Source organism: Dama dama, chromosome 19 (assembly GCF_033118175.1).
Source record: "Dama dama isolate Ldn47 chromosome 19, ASM3311817v1, whole genome shotgun sequence".
Classification (NCBI taxonomy): domain Eukaryota; kingdom Metazoa; phylum Chordata; class Mammalia; order Artiodactyla; family Cervidae; genus Dama; species Dama dama.
Window position 1 is genome coordinate 82,181,927 of NC_083699.1, and position 21,872 is coordinate 82,203,798.

General features: G+C 49.2%; 1 protein-coding gene across 2 annotated transcripts in view; it reads right to left on the reverse strand.

Annotated features, from left to right (window-relative positions):
- Positions 1 to 21,872, reverse strand: part of RAB6B (RAB6B, member RAS oncogene family) — a 58,506-nt gene that overhangs the window by 11,600 nt on the left and 25,034 nt on the right. For both annotated transcript variants that reach the window (XM_061167622.1, XM_061167621.1), the window contains exons 2-4: positions 19,256 to 19,314; positions 330 to 383; positions 27 to 132 (exon numbers count right to left, since the gene is read on the reverse strand). In XM_061167622.1, the coding sequence (XP_061023605.1) occupies positions 27 to 132; positions 330 to 383; positions 19,256 to 19,285 (190 nt within the window). In that variant the 5' untranslated portion in view covers positions 19,286 to 19,314. The remainder of the gene's footprint in view (positions 1 to 26; positions 133 to 329; positions 384 to 19,255; positions 19,315 to 21,872) is intronic.

The following is a 21,872-nucleotide window of genomic DNA, read 5'->3' on the forward strand; positions in this document are numbered from 1 at the left end:
GCCCAGCACCCAGGCCCCACACTCACTTGTGATGTCATACACCACCACGGCCACCGTGGAGTCCCGGATATAGCTGGGGATCAGGCTGCGGAACCTCTCCTGGCCGGCTGTGTCCCAGAGCTGCAGTCGCACCTGTCGCAGGGTGGGCAGGAGATTCAGGGCACGGTGGGGTCCTCAGGGTGGGAGCGGGGGGCTGGGGGGCAGTCCTGCGGCGCTGGCACGGCCTGCTGTGGGCAGCCATGGGCTCTCAGTGGTGCCCAGGAGAGGCCCCAAGTGATAGGTCCCAGGGAGCACTCCCTGTCCTCCCAGGTCCCCAGTCAGGCACTCACCGTACGATCCTCCAAGTACATGGTTTTTGACAAGAAGTCAATCCCAATGGTTGCCTGTTAGAGAAGAGGATGGAACAGTAAAAACTGAAAGGTCTCAGGCAGGGGGGCAAAAGCTGAGTCATCCAGTCAGGGACACAGCCAGCAAAAGGGGTCATCGCTCAACCCAAGCCTTGAGTGGGTTCTATTTTGCTGTCCCACACCCCAACTCAACAGTGAATCCTCTCGTCCCTCTCAGAGGAAATGAGATAAATAAGGATGAGGACAGGTTGTTTTTTTTAGAGAGTGACACACTCTTTGGAGAGGAAGAGAAAAGTGCTTCGGAAAAAGGATGAGAGAACAGGGGAGGAAGCTTGCTTGGGAACAAGGCCACTGGATCTCCTGCCGCACTCAGGCGGGGGCCTGGAGGAGCAGGAGCTGCGTGGTCTCCCTGCCCCAGCCTGCTTGTGCCCTGCCTACCTGCTTGCCTCCCAGCCTCCCCTGCAAAAGCCTCTCTCCTCAGACCTGGAGTTCAGGTGCCGGGCTCACTGCTGCCCAGGTGGGTGGGGATGGAACGGGAGCAGGGCAGCTTGTTGGTGTGGGGGCAGAGAGCAAGCTGGCTTTCCACAGGAGCATCACAACCACCCACAGCAGCATCTTGCTGAGAAACCCCACTGGCTCTTTTCTACCCAAACCAACACACTGGAAGTCAACTGTCTATGTCATGCCTGTGCTTCCACTCTCCTGGCATCAGGGGAGGCAGCTGGACCAGAGGGAAGGGTCCACCACTCACTGGCTGTATGGCCTGAAACAGGCCACCCAACCTTTACGGGCCTCGCCAGCACCGAGTGTTTGTGACAGGAGCTAAGATGCTGTCAACGGGGAACAGTCCCTGCCATGTAATTAATAACAATGAAGACTCAGACACAGCCTGAATGCTGGGGCACCGGTGAAGTGCAGCGTGGTTCGTCCAAATGATGAAAGTTGGGCATTCATTAAAAATCACGTTCTTAAAAAATATTTGAGGATTTCAGGAAATGGTCATTAAAAGGAAGCAGATTACAAAACATCAGCTTGATTAACTGAAGTAGAGATACAAGCATTTTTCTTGTTTTCTTAGATGCTGAAGCGAAGGCACTACAGACTAAGGCCTGAATAGTACCAGTGTCCATGTGCTGACACTATGGGTGATTTTTGTTTGTTTGTTTCCTTCATTATACTTGTCTCCATTTTCTACAATGATCATATAATAGTTCTAAAAGCAGAATTTAAAGTCTCTTTTAAAGAAATATAAGGTTTAAAAAAATAGGCTTAGTTGAATGGAAAATTGACTTCTGACTACAAAAACCACAACTAAAGAAACCCAAGGAAATAGAAAAGTCCAGGTCTGCAGGCCCCCAGCTGACTGCAAGCAGGTGTGTGTATACCGCCGACTCCCTCCCATTTCATAAAGGAGTTGAGGTGGCTGCGTCCTCCTGGGAGCTTGCCTTAGTGCAAAGACAGGGAGTGTCAGGGAATCATACAGTCCTAGAACATTCATGCTAAACAAATACCTTAGACACAACTCAGTTCTCTACTCTGGAGACCAGGAACATTAAAGCCCATGCCTACTGTGACTCTGCCAACCAATGGCAGAGACAGGAGGATCAGCGTAAAATCTTGGCATCACTTGGGCACTTTCAACCCCAGCTTTGTACACCTTTCCAGCATGGTGTAGCCGCTGGGGAATGGGGAATTGATGAGCAGCTTGTGGAATGAGCTTTGTTCCTTACCAGCTACATTACGTCCATTTTATTAATATATGTTAGAGCAATGATCCTTGTCTGCTGATACCCACAAGGATAAATGTACAGAGCAGGTGGACATCCCTCAACTCCAGTGCTCAATGGGTTCCCCAGTGACTGTCAAGCTCCTTCCACAAAGTGACCCTTGAGCTAAAAACCAGGTTCATGACCTCAAGATTGGTGACAGGGACTGGTGGCTGTCCCCAGCATGAAGTCTCCCTTTATACAGTATTAGGGCTCCAAACATAAAAATGAACTCACAGCTGCCCCAAGTAAAGACTGTATTTCTCAGCTTTCTTTGTAGCTGGGTAGCTAAGTTCTGGTCAATGGGATGTGAAGGTGACATGTGTACCTTCTGAGATGGGTCCCTCATGGGGAGGTGGGATGTACCCATAGGTGCCCCTTGCCCTTTCCCACTGCTTGGAATAAAGACAGGTGATAATCAGTCATACTGGCCCATCTAGATGAGAGTGATAGAGTGGGGATGACTGGTGAACAAGACAGAGGAAGCCCGAGTTCCTGCCCTGTAGAGCTTGTCTCTGCAGTCTGAGACTCTTAGACTATTGTGTGACAAAGAACTGAACTATCTTCCCTAAGCCACAGTTATTTGGGGTTTCTTTTTAACATTTCTTAGCTCTGACCTAACTAATAGAGCAAAGAACCAGAGAAACAAGGCAGCATGGATGGTGATGGTGATGTTCCTGATGATAATGTAACAACAATCCCATTTCACCTCATATGTGCTTCCATGGACAGAGAAGTCACCAGATGACATGACAAGGATTGTGCCATGTGGATCAGGCCCTAGTAAGCTAAACTCAGTGGCCTCCATAATCATAAAACCATCTACTGAACACTCACATACTTTATTACCCCTAAAAACAGTCTGACCAAGTCGCCAGTAATGATGAGTCAGGCTAAAAGGACCAACTTCCTATCTCTCCAGCTCTCTCCTACCTTTATTCCCACTTTCATGCTTCTTTTTATATCAGAGAAATATCTGGTTCCTTAACTGCCCACTCTCTTAGACTGTCTGGCCACACTTTCCACCCAACCAGGCTGCCGAGCCACTGCAAGACCTTCCCACAACCTGGTGCCAAAGCACGTGTCCTTGGTCACAGCTGAGCCGTCAGCTCAGCTCAAAAACATCTCCCTAAATTCTGCTTCCAATAATGATTAAATAGCTTGTATTAAATTAACCCACCCAAGACAACTATTATAAATCCTGGACAAGTACAAGAAATAATTTGCAATCACTGAAAAGTGACCAAAACAGGCAGACAAATAGAGGGGTTATAATCTCTAAAGGAAGGAAAGAAAACAAAGTGAGATCCTATGCTTAACCAGTTTTTCCCCTGAGGTAGCCTTCTAGTCCCACCAAGTTAGAAGGACTTGGTAACACCTCAGGCTTTCCATTAGAACCCCAGAAGGGTCAGCTTTGGGAGAAAGGACATCATCTCAGAAATAAGGGTTATATCAGAGGACTAAGCGAAAAACAAAAAGAGACATATCTTATAAAAAATTTTAAACATGGTAAGTAAACCCTTCAAAAAAATTAGTTGCACATAATTTAATGCCATTAAAATAAAATTCAATACTTTTTCAGAGGAAGGTAACAGAATTCAAGCATCTAAAACTTATTATTCACAATGTCCACTACACTATAAGAAAGGATTAGACATGAAGAAGCAGATTTAAGCCAATAATTGAGGGTAAAAAAAACTCAATAGAAACATATTCAGATGACCCAGACACTGGATTAACAGACAAGGACTTTAAAGTAATTCTTATAAATGCACTAAAAATGTAGAGGAAAAAGATGAATATAATGGGTGAATTTCAAGAGATAGAGGGAGACTAAAATAAAACCCAGAAATCTTTTTTTAAAAATATTTATTTATTTGGCTGCACCAGATCTGAGCTGTGGCCTGCAGGATCTTCTAGTTGTGGCATATGGGAATCCAGTTCCCTAACCAGGAATTGAATCCAGGCCCCTGCATTGGGAATATGGAGTCTTAACCACTGGACCACCAGGGAAGTCCCCAAATCCATAAATCTTTACACACAAAAAAACACAATATCTGAAATAAAAATCCTCTGGGTTTGAATAAGAGCAGCGAGGACACTTCAGAGGAAAGGGCAGTAAACTTGAAGACAGGTCAAAAGAAATTGTTCACATTGAAGCACAGACTAAAAAGATAAATTAAAAATGAATAGAACTTCAAGCGCAATATAAAAGACCTGAGATATATATATACACACACACACACACACACACACACACACACACACACACACACACACACACACACATGCATATGCACTTGGGGTTTCAGAAAGAGTAAAGACAAAAACAAAACAAAAAATGCATACATAGCCAGATATTTTTTCAATTTGATTAGAAACATCAGCGCACAGCTTCAAGAAGTTCAGTGAACCTAAAGCAGGATACAGACAAAGAAAATCACACCCATCCAAGTCATAGTCAAATTGCTGAAAACTAGAGATAAACAGAAAACCTTGACAGCAGCTAGGAAACAGAAAGATGCAATACACACAAGGAAACAATGACAGCAATGATGGTTGATTTCCCTTCAGAAACAACTGAGGGCAGAAGACAATGGAAAAACATCTTTAAAATTCTAAAAGAAACCACCACCACCATCCTCATCATGTCAGCCCAGAATTCTGCAGCTAGTAAAAATTTCCTTCAATAGGGTAAAACAGAAATATTTTCAGATAAGGGAAAGCTGTGATGATTTGTCACCACTGAGCCATCATTATGAGAAATACTTCAGGCTGAAGGGAAATTTTACAGATGGAAGCTTGAATCCTTAAAAGACGGATCAGGTTTTCTCCCTCATGACCTTGTCATGGGTGGGATCTCGTGTGCTGGCTCCCGGCAAAGAAGGAATCTAGGAGCACCAGAAGAGGTAAGTCTGTGGGTAAATATAAACACACGTGACTTGTCCTTGACCAACTCCTACTTCTATCCATATTAGCAATAATTCATAATATCCTCCCCTCTGCTTTGCCCCATCTCATCTTCAGTGAGACTTACTCTCAGAAGATGGCCTCAAATGTTACTTTATATTAGGTACAAACCACTTCATTCCTTGCTTTTCCCCCTCTAATATAATAATAATAATTACTGTTGTTACAATGGCTAAACATCTGAGGGCTTATCATGTGCCAGCCATTGTCCTAAGTGTTTTATATGTATTAATTAACTTATGTTACCTTTTTATGAGTAATATTCTTTAGTATTTGTATATTTCTGCTAAGAAAACTGAGTAAAGTTGATCCCTTAACAACGTGGGGGTTAGATTTCCACACAGTGGAAAATCTGCATAAAACTCATAGTTGGCCCTTTGTATATGTACTTCGATTCCTCTGTTCAACCAACAGCAGATGGTGAAATTCTGTAGTATTTAATACTGAAAGCAATTGCATAAAAGTGCACCCGCCCAGTTCAAACTCATATTATTCAAGGGTCGACTGCATAAGAGACGTTAAATTACTTGCCTAGCATCAACAGCTGGAAATGAGAGAGTCAGGATTCAAAGGTATTTGCAAAGTTGTCTAGGTGTGTCCACCTGTATTCCCATCCCTCTAGGTGCTGAGCATTTGCTCCTTCTATCAAAGCAAGCCTCTCCCTGCGTTCTCTTGGCTCCGACCCTCTCAGCCATCAAGGATCTTTGCTCTGTCTTCAACCTTTCATTCTCTACTCACTCTTTCCTTTCATCCAAGAAACATTCTTAAAATTCTTACATCTTTAAAAAAAAATAGGTCCCTGTCACTAAGTGGCTCTCTAGCTCTCCGCCAATCTCTCACCTCCATTCCATTGGTAGGCTTCTTGAGAAAGGGCCCCAAACCAGCTGTCCCCACCTCTTCTCCCACCCACTGCTCAGTGAAGGTGGTCTGGTTCCTGCCCCTCTGCCCACTGAGGCTGCTCTGGCTATGGTCGCCATGGCCATTCATCTCCAAATTGTAAGGAAACTCTATAGGCCAGACTCTACTAGTAATAGATGAACTTGACCCAGTGGAACAGTCCTCTTCCTGGACACTCTGGCTTCCTCTGCTTTCATGACATGACTCATTTCTGGCTCTCCCTGCCTCTCTAGCTGCTGCTCCTCATTAGCCTCTTACAGGATCCTCTTCATTTCTCTGTTCTTAAAACATTGGCATTCCCGACTATTTTGTGTTGGGTACCTCATTTACATCCCAATCTACATCCCAGGCCTCACCTCTGTCCTGAGCCCCAGATCCAGGTAGCCGATCTCTTACTGAACATGTCCATCCATGTGTCTTCTAGACCCCTCACTAAACACAGTGTATCCCATAAGGAGCCCACTCTCCCCTCCTGGCTTAGTTCTTCTGCTTTCCCCATCTCCATGAAAGGCACCTCCTGCAGGTGCCGAAGCCTCCGGAAGCCCTCCTGAGTTCCTCTTCTTCCCTTGTTCTCACATCCACTTCCTCACAGTCCACTCCCTCACAGCAGAGGATCACTGAGCTGACACTTTGCCTCCAGAGTGTTTTCAACTGCCCGTGTCTCTCCATTCCCACCATCACTGCCCCAGTTCAGTCCCCCAACCTCTTCTACCTGAATAGCTGCAACAGCTTCCTGACTCATCTCTCTGCCCCCAGGTTCTCCCCTGGATGATTTTTTAAATTAATTAATTTATTTATTTTTGGCTATGCTGGGTCTTCACGGCTACATGCAGGCTTTTGCTAGTTGTGGCGAGCAGGGGCTACACTCCAGTTGCAGTGTGAGGGCTTCTCATTGCGGCATCTTCTCTTGTTGCAGAGCACAGGCTCTAGCTGCACAGGCTTCAGTAGTTGCAGCTAGTAGCTGTGGTAGCTCTAAAGTAGCTGTGGTGCATGGGTTTAGCTGTTCTGCAGCATGTGGAATCTTCCCAGACCAGGGATCAAACCCATGTCCCTTGCATTGGCAGGCCGATTCCTAACCAGTGGACCATCAGGGAAGTCCCTCTCCTGGATAATTAATCTTTCACATAGCACCAGCGTTATCTTCCTAAAACATAAATCTTACCATATGACTCCCTACCGCCTCCAGGGAACTGTATAAATGCTTGAGCTTGGCCTGCATAGGGCCTGCTCCTAGCTTCCCCTTTTTGATCTCATTCCCCTCTTGCCCAGCTTGAACTTTACACTTAAGCAATAAGACTGTGGTCAGGACTCTTACCTACACATGTTACTTTGTGTTTCTGTGCATTTGCTAATGCTGTTCCCTGCCTCTTCTAATGCTCTTTCACAAGGTTAAAACTTATTTAGAGATCAAGATCCACTCCTTTGCAAGTCATTTTCCAAGCCCTCAAGTTGGCCTCAGGGCCCCTCTTGTAACAGTCTCTCTACTAAACTGGAAAGATCTCTCGGCGGTCAGTTTCTCCCACTGGCCAGGGATTTGGTAATTCTCAACATGTAGTCCATGGACCACTTGCTTCAGAATCACATCAGAAGCTTGTTAAATATGCAGGTTGCTGAGTCCAGCCCAGACAGACAGAATCATAATCTCCGGGGTGTCAGTCTGGGAATCAGAATTCCAGACAAGCCCTTGGATAACTCATTTGAGAAATAAAGTTTGCAAACAGCTGTGCAGACTCTGAGCTCCTGCAATAATTGGTCTGAGAAGGCTATGGTACCCAGAAGGAGAGGCAGACTCCCTGCCCGAGGTAAGAGACAAGGAGATGCCCATGCCGGCAGAAGGGACTAATCATGGATGAAGAAACCAAGGCTCACTCAGGCTTGAGGTCATCCAGGTGGGATGGCAGAGGCAGGGTTAGGGCCCAGTTTTCCCTGACTGCAAAGCCCTTCCTCCTGACACTTGAGCCGTATTCCCTCTGCTTCCTGAAGTCCCTTCATTTCTGAAGCTGTCACTGAGTGTGTGTGTGGGGGGGTCACATCCTGTCTGGTTCCTTAGTGTCAAAAATCTGTGGCCATTGTCCATAGCTTGGCAGAGTCCACCTAAGAGGAAGTTCATGTGCATTTCAACAACAAGAAAAGTCAGCTAAGGGCAGAACAGAAACAAGAACTTTTAAGATGGCCTTGATTACCAGAAATTTTCTAGCTCCTCAGCATCATCTATTTTTCCAGACACAAGGCATAAGCAGCTGGCCCTACACGACTGCCAGCTCTAGCCCATCACTCCCAGACATGCCAGATCTACAGGGAGAAGGCAGTAGTGGTCTTCCCTGGGCAGCTCCTTTCTGGCATATGGTGTAAGTAAGTAAGTAAGACTCATTCACTTATCACTCTTGAGTGCTTACTATGTGTTATTCGCAGACCAAAATAGACTCTGGTCCCTGTGTATAAGGAGCTATTCCCTCTCCTGGAATGCTCTTCCACATGGTTAACACCTATTCAGAGTTCAGGATTCAGCCTTGAATTTCCAAACTTGTGGAGGAGCTAAGACGAGCACACAGAACTAATCAGAACACAGATTAGACAGATGGAAGGACTATTGTAATTGAGGGGCACTAAGAGGGGGGGGCTTCCCATGTGGCGCTACCGGTAAAGAACCCTCCTGCCAATGCAGGAGACATAAGAGATGCAGATTCAATCCCTGGGTGGGGAAGATCCCCTGGAGAAGGGCATGGCAACCCACTCCAGTATTCTTGCCTGGAGAATCCCATGGACAGAGAAGCCTGCGGGCTACAGTCCATGGGGTTGGCACAGCTGAAGTGACTGAGCAGGCGTGCATGCAGGAGGAGGGAGAAGTAGTGGATTGGAGGCATGGGGGAGTAAATCCCAGACAGAGGGAGACGGGTTCTGATTTGGGCAACCGCAGAATTCCTATCAGACCAACCCTCCTACAGACTACAATGATAAACTCTGAGCAAAATGTAACAAACTACTACCTGAAGGCACTTACAAACAGGTAGAATCTAGAAGGGAGTCAAAAACTTAAGAGAATGGCTCTGGGTGAGCCTCCTGTTTTTATGATTGTTTATTCACCCGAAGGCAGTCCCGGCTGGAGCTGAGGGGTGGGGGCTAATACTTGGCAAGAAACCCGTAGTCTTGTTGGTTAAAAACGAAAGAATAGGTCATAAAACTATCACAGTGCTAGAAAATGTGGAAAATCCTGGAGATGAGAACACCACAGACAGGGCACCCCAAATTCTGCATGAAAATGCTACTCAAATCCCTGGCCCAAAGAGACCATAAGCAGCTTAAGACTGAAAACCAGACAGGCAAACAAAGCCGAACAGAACTTTAAACTGCTGCCTACCACAGGGAAGAGAATTGAAAATCTGGGCTCAACGAATGTTATTTCAAAGGAACAAGCAGAATCCATAGTCTTAATCACAATGTGTAGTATACAACTCAAAACTACTATAAAGTGAAAGCCATATTCAATAAAAAAAAAAAAAAAAAAAGACTAAATGGAGACCAACCTTGAGGTGATGCAGATGCTGAAAGCAGCAAGCATTTTTAGATAGCTAATATAATTATGCTCAGGCATATAAAGAAAAATATGCTCATAATGAACGCCCAAATTTTAAAATCTCAGCAGAGAAAGAGAAACTATAAAGAAGCAAATACAAATTTAGAACAAAAAAAATACAATATCTGAAGTTTTAAAATGCTTAACAGTAGATAGCAAATGACAGATGAGTCAGTGAATTTGAAAACAGATCAGCAGGAATTGTTTGGAAGGATAATATGGGAACACCAGACAAAAAGAATAACTAGCTACCCAGGCAGGCCACGGGCTTCTCTCACAGCTCAGTTGGTAAAGAATCTTCCTGCAGTGCAGGAGACCCAGGTTCGATTCCTAGGTCGGGAAGATCCCCTGGAGAGGGAAATGGCAACCCACTCCAGTATTCTTGCCTGGAGAATCCCATGAACAGAGGAGCCTGGCAGGCCACAGTTCATGGGGTAGCAAGAGTCAGACATGACTTAGCAACTAAACCACCACCACAGGCAGGCCACATCCTCCTACCAAAGGCCCCAGAAATCTTGCCGATTTCCTGTTATGTGCCACAACCTCCCTTCAAAGTTCAGTAGAAGTCATACAGTGTGTGTGTACTGAGGGGAACATGTGTATGAATGTGTGTGAGTAGACATATGATGAGTGGAGACACACAGGTGTGCTTGCAACTATGTATGTGCAGGTGGAAAGAAAAAGATGTAAAAAGATTGTGAGGCATGAGTGTGAGGTGAGATGGGGAGGAAGTCATTTCTGCTTTGAAGGAAAGCAGATCAATGCCCAGATCAATGATACGCACACAGCCCTGATGATGGCAGAGGCCAAGAGACTGAGGTGACCAGGAGCCTCCATGGGGGAGGAGGACAGATTTCTGACAACAAACCTACATGCTCTGTCAATGCCTCCTGGGGCAGAGCACGGCCAGCCCTGGAGGATCTGGCATGCAGCTAGCTGAGTGCCTCATCCAAATGGGTCCTTGGTCTGTTTTCAGTGACTTCTGCCGGTGCCTTAATGGGCTTGTCCTGGAACAATGACAGCTTCTTTGACCCTCAGCTTCCCATCTCTAAAATGGGGACAATCATAACTTCCTTCAAGGACTCTTGGATCAAGTGAGTTAGACTATGTGACGGTACTCTGTACAGACAAAATGAGGACTGACCAACTGATGGTAGGATTTCCAAGAGAAGCTGTGGAAAAACCCACTCACTCAACCTACAGGAGACCCTCCAATAACGTTTTTCAGGCTGGTTTTGTGGAACATAGCCTCATGAGAGAGGCCATCTACAAGGATGAAAGTGAACTGTGAGTAAGTGTTTCTAGGAAAGGTTTCATGTTCCAGCCCAAACTGGGGGGCCATAAAGCACACTGACACAGTAAAGGTTCTGAGAAGTCCTGCACTGAAGAATCAGGAACAATTCCATGTAATCTGATGTTTCCCAAACTCTTGGTCCTGGGAATCTTGGTGCTTACAATTGCTATTCACATCCCCAGTAAATGAGTGTTAATAGAGCTTCAGGAAAGGCTGGCCTTCAGAGAAATGAGTTCCAAAGGAACCACAGCATTCACTCTCTGTATTCTGTTTCCTCTTATGAAGTAGGCAGTGAATTATTCTTGCTGGAAACTATTCCACAAAGATGGAAAGAGGATAACAAGGGCAGCAGGCCTGACTCTGGGGACTCTCCAAGACCCCCACGATCCTTCCCTCCCTTCCCCTCCGTGGCTGTGCTGGGTGAGCCTCCTCTACTGCCTGATGACCTTCCAAGGAAGCCAGACTGCATCCTGCTGTGGTTGGATCACCCCAAACCTGGCAGTGCTTATTTATTCCTTTAATATTGCCAACTATACTGCTTAGGAAAAATGGCAGGCACTTCATCTTATACAAAAAAGGAGGAACCTTAACAAGACAGATTTCATAGCTGCACCCACGTTTATCTTCTTCCGCAGGTATGTTAACTAGTGTTAACAGGGGCTCAGACACACAGTGAAGAATGATGGCACAATATACACCTCCCTCTGCACAAAAGCTCCCATTGGCCCAGCACATGCCCAACGAAAGACGTTTCCTGAGGAACTTGTTGAAATCGTTTTTGCTACGTGCATTTATTATGAAATGTAATTTTGCATCCACTTTCTGACAAGACACAGTAATAAAGTCTGTGGTAGAAATTTGCATGGTGATTTGCATAAGTTGACTCGAGATTCTCTTCTCAGGAAAAGAAATCATGAAAAGGAATGTATGCATGTCTTCTTTCAGCCTTGGCCAGGGCTTGGCCCGTGGCTGGGGAAGCATCTTGGCAAGTGGCAGAAAGCAGCTGAGCACGGCAGGCCCTTGACAATGAAGCTGCTGTTTATGCCCTGCACTACCAACCCTCAGAGGAGAGTATCAGGATAAAGTCATGCAAATGAGCATGCAAATGAAGCTGGTGAAACTCAGGGATTCAGACCAGCAAGTGGGTGCAGCAGGGGAGGGAGACAACAGCTTCTGGAAAACACGCTGGGCAGGGTCTAGCCTGGCCAGCAGCTCAACCAAGTACCCTGGGGGAAGGGCGGTTGGTTGGAAGGCCACAGGGCAGATACCTGGATTCCTTCCGATGTTTTAGCCTCAAAGGTTACACACAGTCCCCGTGGCCACTTTCCTCCCAATGGGAACTGGCTTGTGCTACTTACCAACCAATATAAATATGTATTGACTGCTCTTTCATTTCCTGACTGTGCTCTAAAACATCAACCAACAATATATACTTTCCAACTTTAAACAAGGGGTTGTATGTGTGCATGCAAGTCGCTCAGTCATGTCCGACTCTGTGTGACCCCATGGACTGTAGCCCGCCAGGCTCCTCTGTCCCTGGGATTCTCCAGGCAAGAGTACTGGAGTGGGTTGCCATGCCCTCCTCCAGGGGATTTCCCTGACCCAGGGATCGAACCTGCGTCGCTTATGTCTTCTGCATTGGCAGGCAGGTTCTTTACCACGAGTGCCACCTGGGAAGCCCAAATAAGGGGTTAAGTTTCATCAAAATTAGTCAATTCTTCCAAAAGCTACACAGATGCAGAGGGATGTGTGGCCTGAAGCTCCCCTGAGAGCTCTCCCACAGGCTCACAAATGGATCCAATGCACAAGCCCTCTCCTCGGCTCTCAGGGAGAAAGAGGTTCTAGGGGGAGAACTTTTAAGTGCCTCTATAAGCAACCCACAAAGTAAATTAGGAAGGATTACTAAAACCTGGGCCAGAGTTATATGATGGGGCCACTTCACTTATGAACACTAGCAGGTGCTATTGGACTTCCCCTGAATACCAACTGGCAAGCTCCCACTCCCTTGCAGGCCTGGAAACTGTAAAAGAAAAACTGCTTTCCCAGCCTCTCTAGAGGGTAATGGTGATCAGGTGACTCAGTTCTGGCCAATAAGACACAAGCTGCAGTCTGCTGGAGGGGGATGGGATTCTAGGGACGTTCTTGCTATCCTTTTTTTTCTGCCTTGAATGCACAGGTTGATGTCTGAAGCAGCAACAGCCAAGCTGCATGAAGATACGAACCCACAGGACAAGAAGGCAAAACAGAATGCCCAGGGGCCTGGGATGTGCCTGATGGCATCACCGCACAGCTGGGCCATCTCAAGGCCCGCTGTGACTTCTTGCACCTGAAAAACCGAAACCCTCCCTTGTTTAAGCCAGGTTAGTCAGCCTTCTGTACTAGAGGCTGACCACATAGCTAATTTTAATATGCTTGACAGAAGAGTGGAAGAGAAGCCAGAGGAGAGGAGGGAGGGAAAGAAAAGATGTCACAGTCAATCTGCCCTCAGACCAGTCCTAGGTAAATGTCCAAATGGAGCACCTGGGTGACTGGTGCTGCTCTAGTGGGTGTCTGAGGGCAGGGTCATCTTGCCAAGCTGCCTGACATTTAGGGGTATTTCACCGTATAAGAGTGTTGCCTCACATTTTGACCACAGAACCTAATATTTGTGAAACATGAAACTCTTAACTGTATTAATAATGATAAAATCACCGTGTTGCTAGAGTTGGCCGAAGACAGAGTTGAGTGTTCTGCCAGAAGTCTGGGGACCTGGCAGCACCCAGCAGAGTGCCAGAGCTCTGCACAGATGCACGTGCAGGCATGGGTAGGAGGGCCACGGTTTCCCACACAAACACTTGTGAGCAAGTTATTGTTCACTTCACTTCATCATCATCAACTTCATTTGCAGTGGAGTTGTTGTTTAGTATTGCTCTCTATAGAGCATGGTAATGTACATTTGTGTCAACAGTATTTCTGGTCTAAAATTTCCCATCATCTAGGCTTTAAGGCGTCCATGCTGCTATGCTTTAAATACAGATTGACCACATTCCTACTGCTGAAGTTTGAGGCCACTGGTCTAGGTGATGTAGGGGTTAAATGCCATCCAAATAATTTCTGGATTAAAAAACGCAATACTAAGAAACTGGGATGCTAGCCCAGACTCTCAGCTAAGTGACAGAGGTGGGATTTCAACCCAGGCCTCGGAAGGCAGCATTGTTTTGAAGGAAAAGAAGGAGCCAATATCAGAGGATGTGCTGACTCAGTGTGTGACTCAGTTCTCCTCAGTGTGTGACCCCACTCTGCCCACCTCGACAGGGGTGAAGACCCTCCCCTGTCTCCTCGGGTGCCGGGTGGTTACCTGAACACCACCTAAGGACACGTGGCACCTTGGATTCTATGGAGAAAGGCCTTTCCTCTTGGCCTTCTGCCTGCTGTCTACAATCCAACCCAGGAAACTCATCAGCTCTTAAGGCTTCAGGGATCCAGATCCTGCCAGCCCTTCCTGGACCCACTCACATAACAGCCATTTTCAAACATCTTCACTTGGCTGTTCCATCATTACGTACCACTCGACTTTTCGTTTTCCTTTGTGTTGATGGTACTGATACTCTTCTGGAGTGTCTGGACAGAAACCCAGGGCCCACTCAAGCCTCTCGCTCCTCTGCACCCCACAGGCCTACTCTGCTCACTCACGCCTCCCACGATTCTGTGTGTCCAGCCCAGGCTTGGCCCAGGCCCCCTCACCCAGCCCTGCATGACTGATGAGTGATGCCCCTCCCTGCCCTTCCACTCCCAGAGCTGCCCCAAGTCTGTGGGCCCTGCTGCAACTGCCATCCTGCCCTGGCCCAGGCCCCCAGGCCCATCTCCTACAAACTCTGGCTTCTTTGATCCCATCAGAGCCAGCCTTCAGGAAGCCCCAGTAGCTCTCCACTCTGCCCCATAAGCCCAAGCCCCATCAAGATTCTAGGGCCGCCACAGCCTCATCAGCAGGATCCCAGACAGGTCTGGTGGGGAACCCCGCTCTGCATGCCCGGATCCTCACACCAGCCCCCCCGGGGCCGCAGGCAAGTTCAGCCCCAGACATGGCCAGGGGTGGGGGGGACTTGCTGTCACACAGGATGAGGTTGAACACCCTCTACCCTCCATGCCCTGGCTCAAGGCACAGCCAGATTCTGTGGCCAACACAGAGGAAGCACATGGCAAACGTGTTGTCAGAGTACATGAGCAGGGGAGGGGACAGGAGACAGAGCCAGAGACACACAGCGAAGACGGGAGTGAGGGAGTCAGTCCTGAAAACTGTCTGGGCACCTCAGCCAATCAAGGCCGGCGGGGAGGGCAATGCTGGGCTACAGGGCTGATACCTGAGGTATGAGTGGGCAGTGCTGGGGAGTGATCACCGTGCAGGGGACAACTGGGAATATCCCCAGAGCCCTCGGGGTTGGTGTCTACTTCCCAAGTGTCTCTGCCATCATGTTAAGAAAAAATAACATTTCCCTCTCTCCATCTCCAGAGAATTTATTAAAATGGACCTGTGTGTGCACAGAATTGGAGCCCCAGCCTCCCAGCCTAATTACCATTTTAGAAGGTATTGGGAAAGAAATTCCACCTGCAGTCCAAAAAAAAGAAGTCAGAAAAGCCTGCGGTGAGGAGGGCACTTGGGCTTTCATTGCTTGTTTCCACGACATTGGACATTGACACTGGGCCACTGTGGCAACTTAGCCTGATGGGGTCTAAAAAGCAAGGCAGACAGTCCCTCCCGAAGCCACTGTGGTATGAAGAGGCACCTGACACCAGCTGTGGGCAGGCCCTGAGAGGGCCCAAGAACGCAGCATTGAATCTGATGGTTCTGGTCTCAGCCAAGCCAAGAGCCCATTCAGCAGCCGAGGCAGACGGAGTTCCTGTAGAGCCAGGAGGACAGTGGGCTGGGCAGAGGGAGCTGCAGATGGGCACAGAGCATGGGCATGACCCAAGCATGGGGCACAGAGCAAGGCACGGCCCAGTCACAGGGCACAGAGCATGGGGACGGCCCAGCCACGGGCACAGAGCGAGGCACGGCCCAGCCATGGGGCACAGAGCATGGGGACTGCCCAGCCATGGGGCACAGAGCATGGGGACGGCCCAGCTATGGGGCACAGAGCAAGGCACGGCCCAGTCACAGTGCACAGAGCATGGGGACTGCCCAGCCATAGGCACAGAGCATGGCACAGCCCAGCCATGGGGCACAGAGCATGGGGACGGCCCAGCCATAGGCACAGAGCATGGCACAGCCCAGCCATGGGGCACAGAGCATGGGGACGGCCCAGCCACAGGCACAGAGCATGGGGACGGCCCAGCTATGGGGCACAGAGCGAGGCACGGCCCGGTCACAGGGCACACAGCATGGGGACGGCCCAGCCACGGGCACAGAGCATGGGGACGGCCCAGCTACGGGGCACAGAGCAAGGCACGGCCCAGTCACAGTGCACAGAGCATGGGGACGGCCCAGCCATAGGCACAGAGCATGGCACAGCCCAGCCACGGGCACAGAGCATGGGGACTGCCCAGCCATAGGCACAGAGCATGGGGACGGCCCAGCCACAGGGCATACAGCATGGGGACAGCCCAGCCACGGGCACAGAGCATGGGGACAGCCAAACCACGGGGCACAGAGCATGGGGCGGCCCAGCCACAGGCACAGAGCATGGCACAGCCCAGCCACGGGGCACAGAGCATGGGGACGGCCCAGCCACAGGGCACAGAGCATGGGGACGGCCCAGCCACAGGGCATACAGCATGGGGACAGCCCAGCCACGGGCACAGAGCATGGCACAGCCCAGCCACGGGGCACAGAGCCTGGGCATGACCCAACCACAGATACAGAGCATGGGCATGACCCAACCACGGGGCACAGAGCATGGGGACGGCCCAGCCACGGGCACAGAGCATGGCACAGCCCAGCCACGGGGCACAGAGCCTGGGCATGACCCAACCACAGATACAGAGCATGGGCATGACCCAACCACGGGGCACAGAGCATGGGGACGGCCCAGCCACAGGGCACAGAGCATGGGGACGGCCCAGCCACGGGGCACAGAGCCTGGGCATGACCCAACCACAGATACAGAGCATGGGTATGACCCAACCACGGGGCACAGAGCATGGGGACGGCCCAGCCACGGGCACAGAGCATGGCACAGCCCAGCCACGGGGCACAGAGCCTGGGCATGACCCAACCACAGATACAGAGCATGGGCATGACCCAACCACGGGGCACAGAGCATGGGGACGGCCCAGCCACAGGGCACAGAGCATGGGGACGGCCCAGCCACGGGGCACAGAGCCTGGGCATGACCCAACCACAGATACAGAGCATGGGTATGACCCAACCACGGGGCACAGAGCATGGGGACGGCCCAGCCACGGGCACAGAGCATGGCACAGCCCAGCCACGGGGCACAGAGCCTGGGCATGACCCAACCACAGGCAGACGTGTGCTTGAGCCTTGGTGAATCAGAAGAACATTTCACAGCAGAGAGGAGGAGCGGGAAGGGCATTCCAGCAAAGCTGACACCATAAGCCAGGGCCTGGAGGCCTCAGAGTGTCACTGTCTGGGGAGCAGCAAGCGGGGAGGCCCCTGGACCACAGGATATAGGACAAGCAGTGGGTCATGGGAGATGACACTGAAGATAGAGGTGGGCTGAGATTCTGAGGGACTCAAACAACATGGGGAGAAATTGAGGCTTTGATCCACAACAAAGCACCACGGTGACTCTTGAGGACCACTGCAAAGACCTTGAGGCCTCCTCTGCTGCCCATCACTGCCAAGAATACCAACCAGCCAGAAGTGTCACTATTATCAATGGGGCATCAACAAGTATTATAAGTATTATAACATTTGAAAGATCAAATAATCAAAATAATGTCTGTGAGATCATTCATACACACACACACACAAACACACAAGTGAACACCAAGTCAGACTTAAGAACTGAAGTTAGGGCTGTGATTAGATGTAAAGTGATGCAGGACGACGACCCTTGCAGGGAAGAGAGGCCTCTCGCAAGCCCACCCTGGTACAGAGCATGACCAGTACCAAACAAGACAAAGTGTGGCTGAGACAGTCATCCCAGAGCTGATGTCCCAGGTTGTGTACATCACTCGGGACCCCACATCCTTACCCTTTAGTCAATTCTTACCAAGTCTACTAGTTATCTGGTATTTCAAATGACAGCAGAAGAAAAAAAGGTTTAAGAGGGAGGCAGAGAAAGGGGCTGTATTTAGGCAAAGATGCTGACTGGTCCAGAGTGAGACAGACAGATTAAAGAGTAGACACAGAACTATAATTGGCAGTGAGCTGTGCTATGCATGTTCTGTAAGTCCGGGAACGTGGGGAGACCTCTTAGCACAACAGTCCCCAGAGTGTTCTATAAATATTTATCCTTTGAGGACTCAATGACAGAAGGATTCCATGATCAAATACATCTGGGAGACTCTGCACACTACATCTTTCAGCAGATCAAAATCATATACTGATATGGTAAAGGCCCTGAGAAGTCCTGCAGTAGAATTCTATTCACCAGTGATCCTGAGTCTCTTGCCTTTTTTCCTCAAACAATACCTACTAACATCCCTTAGAACTACTATCTCACAGAACCCACTGGCTTAGAAAAATGCACTATTATTTGTCTGTCTTAAGGAACGATAAATTTTTTCTTAAAAACAGTTGAAATGATTAAGTTTGGGGCCTTATGATAAAAGCTATAGTTGCAGGGGAAATTCACTTCATTTGACGAGCCTCACCACTCAGCCATGGTGCCAGAAAAGTAAAATGTTACTGACCTTCAAGAGCTCAGCCTTCAGTTCCTGGAGCCATTTCTGTCTGACTCCAGATCTCCCTTGAAAGCCAGGAGCACACAGATCACTTCATCTAGCCTCCTGCCCACATAGAGCAGTGTAGGCCCATCACACTAGTCTCTCCAGGGAAGGAAGGACCCCTGCAACCACATGTGTGTGTGTGCGTGCACACACATGAAGGTCCAGCCAAGAGCCACGCTAGAGAAGCACATTCTCCTACTGCTCTTTCACGACTCTCATTTAGAATCTTGTCCATCCTCCTCCATATGATGACACCCAAGAATCCAAACACTGTAAATGACTTAGACGTGCCATGGGGGCAGGAGAACACAGTTTGAAAGGTGTCCTTTCTCTCCTGGAAACATTTTCTTACTGAGGTTTGGAGCTTCAGAAGGGCTCAGGGTCTTTACCGGGCTGGGACCAGGGTGCAAATGGGAGGCTCCTTCAAGACAACATAGATGTCCTGGGCCCCATGCACAGCCTACTTTCCTCAAGCATCAGCAGTCCTGGGAGGGTGGCTGGCATGGTGTCCAGGCAGTCGTCAAGGCTACAAACACCATGAGGCTTAGTGAGGGGCAGGGACCCAGGAACTCACCTGGTACGTGTTGTCGAAGCTGTCGTACATGAACCGTGTGATCAGAGATGTCTTCCCGACTGTAAAACAAAAAGAGAGGGGTTCAGCTGTGATTCCGGCTAGGCTCCTCTAAATACACTTCATGCAACAAAAACAAATAATGAAATCAAAAAGCCCAGAGGAAAAGATGAGATGCAGAAACAGTGGGAGGTGGGACCCGAGAGAGGGACACTGAGGTGAGGTATCCAAGTCTACATTGGGTGGGCTGCAGAGGACTTCCTGCCAGGCACCAAGGAGGAGGCCTCTGCCTACTCTGTGAACACTTACCACACAAATCCAGGTCTTCCTTGACCCATAAGAGCCATATAAGAACAATCAGAGAAAGTGTGTGCATTACAGAATGCTTCTGTCACAGGCCTACATTCACCTGGAAATAACACCTTGCCCTTGGTCACAGGCTGGGATAGAGGCATGCTCTTTTATTTTAGCCTGGGGACTGATGAGGAAGGTGACTCTCCAAGGAACCAGAAGGCAGGGGAAGTAAATGGATCATTCCCCAGTGTCTCTCATGGGCAGGACTATTCTTCAAAATGTGTACCTGACTGCCCAGCTCCTCACTGGATATTTAACATCCCTGGACCTTGCTGGGTAAGTGCCAGTGGGATCTCCAGTCATTGTGACAAGCAAGGACTCCCCTGCATATCTGCAAATCCCTCTAAGGGCAGTAACATCTCCAACTGAGAACTACTGATAGGACTAAGGGAAAAAGGACATCTCTGGGGAATCCCATAAATACTTCTGATTTCCCAAACTGCAGAATTTGGCTTCTGACCTAACCCTGTGCAGGTCCCCTGAGGCCTGGCAGTGGCAGAAATGCAGTAGCAGCATCTCTGAGCATCTGGGTGGGGAGGAAGGGCGATAGAGGAACATTTGTTGGGTCAGGCCCAGCATGGAATGCTATACCATCCCACCAAGCCTCTACTATGGCCCTGGGAGGCTCAGAGGTAGCCTGGACCCGCTGAGCTTGGCTCAGAGTCCCTTCTGCTCTGGGCTGTGAGAGACAAGTAACTCTGGCAGGAAGAGCAAAAGATCCAGCACCCAAGAGTTCTCCATTCTGCCTCTCCCCAGTTCTCGGATGGGATGTCCACAGGCCGAACCTGGAAGGGTGGCTGGTCCCTGGTTAGATGGAGCAGGGCAACCCAAAGGGGCTCCCTTGGGAAAGGTCCCTTTCCAGTTCGGAAGCCTCAGCAGTGCAGCAGACAAGGGCAGCCCTCTCCTGACAGCTGGCATTTCTAAGGAAAGGGCAGTCATCTTCCACAGGGAGAAGGCATGCAGCTTGGTTCCAGACTTGCCCAGACTCCACCCCTTGGGTCTCTTCACTGGGCTGTTTCTGATTCATATCTTTTGTGGTAAAACTATAATTATAAGTAAGAGTGCTTTCCTGAGTTCTGTGAGTTGTTCTGGTGAATTATGGAACCTGCGGAGGGCCGTGGGAACCCCCAGACTTGTAGCCAGTTGGTCAGAAGGGCAGGACCCTGGGGACCTCACTCACAGCTGGTGTCTGAGGTGGGTGTCAGTCTAGTGGGGACTGTGAGTCCCCCACTTAAGCCTGAGCACTGATGCCAGCTTAGCTCAGGTAGTGCCAGGACTGAACTGCTGTGTGTCTGCTGCTGTCAGAATAGCCCCATTTCTCTGCTGAACATCTCTGGGGTGAGCAGTAATACACCCAGGATCTCTTGCCTAAGTTTACCTGGAAACTGCCCTTTGAGCATCCAGTACAAATTAAATCTGTAAAGTGCTTTCCAATTGCTTTAAATCTCTGCTTAAATTCACATGAAAATGAGAAGTGGGGGCTTCCCACGCTGGGAGGATTGACTCTGAGGCCTCAGAAACGCATGGCTGTTAACTGTTTAAGGGAACCCAGAGTGAGAAGTGGGGCAACCCCAAGCCAGCAGGAAGAGGATGGAATCAGGGAGCACGTGGATCCTCCTCTTCCAAGAGCAATGGCAAGTTCCTGCCGCCTCAGGAAAAGAGGCACTGCACGGCCCGCTGGGAGCTCCCGTCTGTGGTGACACACAGCACCTTACCCCTCAGGGAAGGGGCCCGGTCCTTTCCTCCAACAGGCTCCTCCCTAGGACAGGCAGGAGAGACAGCAGAACCCCTAAAAGCCACGGAAGGAACAGGAGGCTTGTGGAGCAGCTGAGAGAGCAGAAATCTCTGCGAGGCTTCTCTGCCAAGTCCGTTCTCAGGGCACCAGCCACGACCAGTGGCTTCACAGTGGCTTCCAGGGTAACGGCGAGGCAGGAGGAGAAAATGCCCAAGAAACAAGCAGCGTTTTGGGGACCGCACAGGACAACCTTTTAGGTTTGGGGTCCTGGTCAGTGTCAGTATTTTCTCAGCTTTCTCACAGACCCAATAAAAGATGACACCTGAACCCTGTATTTATGGAGGTCGTGTCAGACACACCACAGGGGCTGTGCCAGGCACAGATTTACAAGGCAGCAATAAACAGGGGAGACAGGACACCCGCCTGCCTAAAGCCTGTAGGACTTCTGTGCTTGCAGCAACACTAAGCCCCTAAGACTACCCTGGCTAGTCCTCAACTCTGAGTCGGGTACTTATGCACCTCCATTTTATA